The sequence below is a fragment of the Egretta garzetta genome, unplaced genomic scaffold (genome assembly GCF_000687185.1).
Source record: "Egretta garzetta isolate BGI_Z169 unplaced genomic scaffold, ASM68718v1 scaffold27, whole genome shotgun sequence".
Classification (NCBI taxonomy): domain Eukaryota; kingdom Metazoa; phylum Chordata; class Aves; order Pelecaniformes; family Ardeidae; genus Egretta; species Egretta garzetta.
This window is the reverse complement of record NW_009260400.1, coordinates 2,701,182-2,708,014: the sequence shown is the minus strand read 5'-3', so window position 1 is coordinate 2,708,014 and position 6,833 is coordinate 2,701,182. Positions and strand designations below refer to the sequence as shown.

The 6,833-nt window shown below is 57.6% G+C and overlaps 1 protein-coding gene across 1 annotated transcript in view; it reads left to right on the top strand.

Moving 5' to 3' along the window:
* The window catches only part of NRN1L (neuritin 1 like), a 1,337-nt gene extending 614 nt beyond the window's left edge, over nucleotides 1–723 (top strand). The window contains exon 4 of the mRNA XM_009643351.2: nucleotides 716–723. Within this exon, the coding sequence (XP_009641646.2) occupies nucleotides 716–723 (8 nt within the window). The remainder of the gene's footprint in view (nucleotides 1–715) is intronic.
* Nucleotides 724–6,833: the final 6,110 nt, after the last annotated feature.

Below are 6,833 nucleotides of genomic sequence, written 5' to 3'. Positions count from 1 at the left end.
CTGGCCCTGCCACTGCTGGGGCTCTGGCTCTAGCCCAGCCCTGCCTGCTTGCGAGGTGCACGGCTGATGCCCCAGCTCAGTCCCCCAGCGCTGGCCAGGCACTGGCACCCACTGTCCCCACCGAGCCCGCCTCCCGCCCGGGCATCCCTCGTGGGGCACAGTCCCCTCCTGCAGCCCTTCAGATGGATTTATATTTGTATTAAAAGACACTTTTACATTTCTCTTGTCTCTCTGCTGTGGGGTCCCCCTCGCATTCTTCCTGCGTTTGCTCCGGGGACTGGAGGGGAGATGCTCCCTGGAGCAGCCCCCCGTGGCGGGGGGATCTCCAGGGGGGTCTGCGGCTCTGGGCCCCCCGGTGCATCGCCAGCCGCCACACCGGGCAGCCCACGGGACCCTGACAGCCAGCGGGATCAGACAGTTTTCTGAAGGAAATCACATTTTCCATCCCCTTTATTTTGGTTCTATTAACAGTTATCGAGGAAATGGGGGTTTGCAGGGAGGTGGGTTTTTTTTTTTCAGATGAGCTGATACAGGTGAAAAACCAGGGAACTGAAGCTCTCATTTAGGTCCACATGGGACTTGCTGAAGTTAAACTGCGATGTCCTGATGGAGTTTAATTCGGTTAAACTTGTGTTGGTCGTTGGGAGATGCTGTTATTCCCGTCCCTGTTGCTGTTAACGCTGCAAACTTCAGATTTTATTTTTTTTCCCCTTAGCTTACTAAAGCCCCTCGTGGTAAAGCAGCTCCTCTGGACGCAGGCTGGGGGGGCGGCCTCCCCGCTTTCCAGGGAAAGGCCGTTCCCCCTCACCCGCCACAGAACGGGATGGTAAAACTGCAAATGGGCCCCCCCCCCTACTGCACAGCACGAGGGTGGCGGGTCGATCTGGCTGGCACGTGGGACGCTGTCCCACTCAGTAAGGGCAACAGCACCCCCGGCCGCCAAAAATCCCTGGTCTGATGTGAGTGCCACCGCGCCACAGACTGCACGAGGCTCATCTGTGAGCAGGAGCAGCTGCCCGCCACCAGGAGCGAGTTGCTGCAGTGTCTTTGACTCCCGGGTGACTTCAAGGCTGTCCCAGAAGCATCCCCGTGGCCAGTCACAGGGCACGGTTGTGGTTTTGGGAAGCTTTTGCATGCTGGCCCGTGTCTGAAAGCCTTCGGCGTGCAAGTGAGAAGGTTAATTATCGCTGTCCTCATAAAAAATTATTGCTCATTTCATTGCAAAACCTCTTCCTGTGAGGTCTGGTCCCTGAAACCTGTGATCCCTGACCTCTGGGATGTCACCATGCCTGCTCCAGTCACCTGCTGGCATCCAGGGCCGGGAAATGATGCCTGGATTGCTGTGCCATGGTGCTTCCTGGGAGGGCTGAGCGGTCGCTGCCCTCAGCTTTACAGGGGGACCCCGTATTTATTTCATGCTGTTTATTTCATTAATAAATGAGCTGGGACACACACACACACACACACACACACACACACACACAAAACATCACATGGAGAGGAGCGGGGACAGGCAGCTGGGGGACGGTGCCGATCCTTCATGGGACACAGGGCAAAATCCCGTCAGTCCCGGCTCTCCTCAGCCAGCAGCTGCTCCTCCCTGTGTTTAACGCCGGTGCCGGGGGGATAATCCATCGCCTCTTTCCTTTCCAGTTCCTGACAATCCAGTGTTTAAGGGTGAATTAGCGCCAGATCCCCACAGGGTGGCTAAGAGGATCAACGCCAGACAGGCACCGGCCACGCACGGCACAGCGCCTGTCGCCCCGCTGGCCCCTCCATGGGCTGGGAGCGTTGGGCTTGCCGCCGCCAGCTGCTCCATATCGTCCTCCGGCGGGGCAGCGGGAGGTGGCCAGGGACTGGGAGGTCCACCGAAGCTGTGCTCTGCCAGTCCATCACCACAATGGTGACACTGGCGTGCACCAAACCGTGCCACTTCAATCCAACCAGGAGCTTGTGGGTATTTGCGGGATCTTCCCAAATGCCCACCAAACATTCCGGGCGTTTGATCCTGCACACAGTAAGATGCACCGCACATGTCCAGTGCCCTGGAAGATGTCACTGCAGGTGTCCCACACACTTTGCTATGTCACGACATGTCCCACACCCTTGGCTGTGCTACCACACGTGTCCTGCAGCTGGAAGGTGTCACCATACGTGACACCAGAGTCTGTCACTGCCCAGCCTGCAGGCACAGCCCGCTCCATGGAGCCAGGGCTGGGATTTGGGGATACCAGGCTAGGTCGGGCCTGTGGGTCAACCGCTGCTTGGTGACATCCCATGGTGCAAGGGTCCATAGCAGAGCACTGCCCTAAACCCACTGTCCCCCTGTCACCCCTAGTCCTCCTTCAAGGAGGCACCCGCAAGGCCAGGAGTGGCAGCGTAACAGCACGGTTGGGCATGCCAACCCCCGGGAAAGCTCTCCGGGTCCTCGAAAATCAGGACAAGCAGGCAGTGTCCATCCTCCTGTTGAGTCCTTGGGTTTGGGACAGTCCTGCAGCTGTGTTTGGCTGTGAGGAGGGACAATGTCCTCATTCCTGCCCCTAAAACTGAAGAGCTGGCTCCCCGCATGCTGGCTGGCATCTTAAAGCTCAGGCTGAAACTCATGGCCGCTGGATGGGGGGGTCAGGGACTGGTAGCCCCCAGCACTAGGCACCTCGAAGCACCCGGAGTGCTGTGAAAACCCATCACTGCCGTTATGAAACTCCGGCGACCTACTTTACACTCCCCGCTTTTGTTCTTAATTCCCAGATATGGCCGCTCTCCAGATTTTGCCCATCAAGGCAAATTAATTGGAGTAGATCCTAATTTGCTCTCTGCTGTTCTTTGAGCAGAAGATTAAATGCTCCACAGACATTATCTCCCTCTCTCTTTTCTAAGAGACAAACCTGAATTATTAAAAAAAAAAAAGAAAAGGGGATAAAGGAAGGCCGAGTTAGGTTGCGTTGATGTTTGAATTCACTTTTTGTAATCGCAGAAGGGGCTGGGGAGGCCCCCGTGTCCCCGGGCAGCTGGAACCAGATGGTGACACTATTCTGGGCAGCTGTGCAAGCGGGACAGCACACGTGGCACGGCGACACAAGGGCCAACCCACCCGCCGCCTCTGCCACACGATGGATGAATCCTCCTCTCCTTCGCCCAGGGAAATTCCTCCTGGTGAAGGTGCCATCGGGGGAAGCACTCCTCGTCTGCGGGGATGCACTTGGGTTTCTCCAACAGGATGGGCTGAGCTGTGCCAGGGCCACCGGTAGGGATGGGATGGCTCCTTGCACTCCCACAGTCCCCAGCGCCACTGTCCCAGTTGGGTGTCCCCATAGAGGAGCACAGCCGGGCACCAGCCTTGCTGCCTCCAGCACCCCAGCACGCTGAGGGGAGAGGGAGTGCCGGGAGCCGTGCAGAGCCTGGAGGACACTATGTCTCAGGGCTGGCCGCCGTCCGAGCCCACACGGGGATTTTCTGCTGAGCCAAATGTCCACCTTTCCATAGGGAAATGCCAAAAGGCAACCTCAATCCCCACGGATCAGACGTGGTGGGAACGGCTGAGCCGGAGTCACCTCTGCCACTGGGGTCACACTCAGCCCCCAGCCTGGCACCCCCTTTGCACTCAGCTTTGGGGCTTTTTTTTTTCTCCAGGGAGGCATATGGAAAGTTGGATTTCTTTTTTTAAGCAGCTTTAATTGAACATCCTCCTGCTCTGACCTCTGCTCAGCCTTGCTGGGACAACCTTGAGCTCTGGCCCGGCGTGGCCGCTGAGGCATGAGATCACCACCGCATGGGGCTGGAATATGGCTCGGAGCAAATCCAGGTTTCCCGCTTCACCGTGTGTCTGTTCAACAGCAGATGAGGGACCCCGTTCTCTTCTGGCTTCCTATGGCCCAGCCCCAGGCTCCCCAAACTGCCCCGTGCCCTGGACATGCAGCATTGTCCCAGGCAGCCTGGGGATGTGGGGGATGCTGGAGGTGGTGGTGGCCGTTTCCATCACTCCGCAGGAAATGACAGCTCGTTGCACCCCACTGAGGCTCCAGGTTCAGATGGCAGCACTGCAGGTGGGTGTCGAATGCAAAGGGAGCTCTGGAGGTCTCTCGGCCAAGCTCCTGCTCCAAGCAGGGTTTACCCCAGCACTTAAGCAGGCTGCTCAAGGCTGTCTCCTGGGGACCTGTGCACCTTGAGGGAGGGAGGATTCTGCACCTCTCTGAGTCCTGGGCATCGCCCCGTGGTCCCAGCCTGCCTTTAGCAACTTCCACAGGAAGCTGCTGATGGGAGATGCAAAGCCCTAAGGGGAGCCCATCATTGCAGAGGGATGGTGGTTCCCAGGAGGGAGCAGCCAGGCTGTGGGGCTCTCTTCTTTGCAGACATACCTGCCTTGATGTGCTGAATCCTTCCCAAGGCGCTGGAGGCAGGCAAGCAAGGAGGAGCAGGGTGAGGTTACTCTCTCAGGAGAGCAACATCTTGGAAGGGATGAGGCAGAACCAGACGAAAGTCAATCAAGAAATGAGAAGACGACAGCCCACTGACAGAGGCCGCAGAGCCTCCCTGGTGCTGGGCGCTTCGCAGCCCTCAGCTGGCACCCCCAGCACCAAGATGCTTACCCTGGCCATGAAACATTTCTTGCTGGAGGAATGTCTCCAGAGCGAATAACAGGTTTCAACCGACACTAACCCCAAACTCAAACTGGGCGCCCAAATGGGCAGACAGCGGATCACGTAGATGAGAGGACGGTTCTGCAAGATCCTTGCCCACTCTCAAGCTCTGTTGCAGGTTTCACACTTCCCCCAGACCTTCTGCAGCGAGCTACGCATCCTTCCCAGCCTCATCCCTGGGTAGTTTGCTGGGTGGATATATTGGCTTCACATGGATGTATGGTGTGACGTTCTCTTGGCTCTGGTGGGTCTCGGAGCACTGCCATGGCATAAATAATAGAAGAAAGAGCCACTCTGATTGAAGTTCTCAGAAGTCCATGGTTCTGGCCAAGAGTTCGATACGTGTTGGCTCTTTGGCATTTCTGTGCTGACAATTAGCAGCAGTGATGGGCCTCTAACCACCTCACTTGATGTTCTCATGAGCCGGTCAGGAAACAAAGCTGTGAGGAAGTGACTAATGGAAGGTGCAAAACCCTGAAGGAAACCTATCCTTGTGGAGCACTTATCTGTGGCTGAGTAGCTGTGGCCACGGCAAGGAAGCCTGCTCCCGTACGCCCTTCCGTAGCAGCCGGGTTGACGAGGAAAGGTGCATGCTTTTTAATTTGCTGGTGGCACCGAGCTGGGATGACCTTGAGAAACAACCTAAAATAAGGGGATCAGCTTTACCAGGGACACGTGCAAGGTTTTACACATTGGGCAGAGGCTAAGCCACCTCCCAGGGACAGTGCGGGGGACATGTGGCTGTGGAAACATCTCCAGAAAGAAAACCGGAGGGGTGTGGGGGTGTGTGTTATAGGGCTGAAAATGTACCAGCAGCACCCTTACTGTGTGGGACACCATGAAATGGCTAATTTCCCTTGCGGGAAACTGTTAAAACTCACCAGATCTGCCGAGTACAGCCTGAGCAGCCCTTCTCAGATCTGTCACACATCTCCTTATCTGGAATTACACGGGAAAGAAGCTGATGACAATAGCCTGCATCAGCAGGTATAACTTCTATTATGGTATAACTTACTAAGCATTTTAAACAGCCAAAGAGCCCAGGAGTGTTAAAATAAACCCAGCTATTTTTAAAAGCATGGTAGGAGTGTGAAAACAGCCCCTCTCCACCCGAACTGCATGGGGAATGACACAACAGCCAAGCTGGAAAACAAGCCCGAGAGTGTCACGTTTGTGTCTTCCCTGGAGAAAGAAGTGCCATCAGCATCTCTGCAAGAAGGTGTCACCCCTCCTCCCTGCTGCTTTCGGGTCATCTAGGGCTGAAATGTGGAGTGTTTGGTTTAAGGATGGGGAAAGGGTGTGAGGAAGAAAGTTCAGCTGGAGTTACCAAGAGGGTTTTGTGGCACTTAGTAGCCAGGGGAGGGGGGAAGAGAAAGGAGAAAGGAATGTACCTCGTTATTCTGTTGTGCACAAGAGCTAGCCCGCAGGGACCAAGTTTTCCCTGCCAAGGAAAAGGACCAATGCTTCCAAGCAATTTTCTCCCCCAGTGGGGAGCCCTCGGAGCTGTTCAGGGGGAGCAGCACTCCTGGGCACTGCTGGGGATCTGTTTGCGCTGGGTTTGGCTCCAAAAAGGAGGCGAGGAGTTGTCCCTCATCAGGCAGCGGGTCACTGTGGCCACACCTGGTTGGGGGGCCTCCTGCTCAGCTCATGGGGCTCAGAGGGCCCTGGGACCCACCGGGCAGAGGCGTGTCCCAGGCCCTGTGGGGTGAGGGGAGTGCTGGAGTCTCTGGGGCTGAGGAGGGCCCAGGACCCTCTGGGGCTGAGAGGGGTCCTGGGGCCTGTGGGGGCTCCTGGGCTCATGGAGCTGAGGGGTTCCAGGGCCTGTGGGGTTGAGGGGGTCATGGGGCCCACAGGGCTGAGGAGGGGTGTCCCAGGGCCTGTGGCAGCTTCTGGGCCCGTAGTGCTGAGGGGGTCCCAGAGCTGGTGGGGATTGAGGGTGTCCTGGGGCCTGTGGGGACTCCTGGGCCCATGGAGCTGAGGGGAGGCTGGGACCCATGGGCCTGTGAGGGTTCCTGAGGGGCTGAGGTGGGGCCGGCCCTGTGGGGCTGAAGTGATCCCGGGGCCTGTGGGGGCTTCTGGGACCCGTGGGGCTGAGGCGATCCCGGAGCTCATGGGGCTGAGGGGGCCCGGAGGCGGGGCGGGCCCCAGGGCGGGTGTTCCCGGCGGCCCCGGCAGGGGGCGGTAGAACGCGGGATG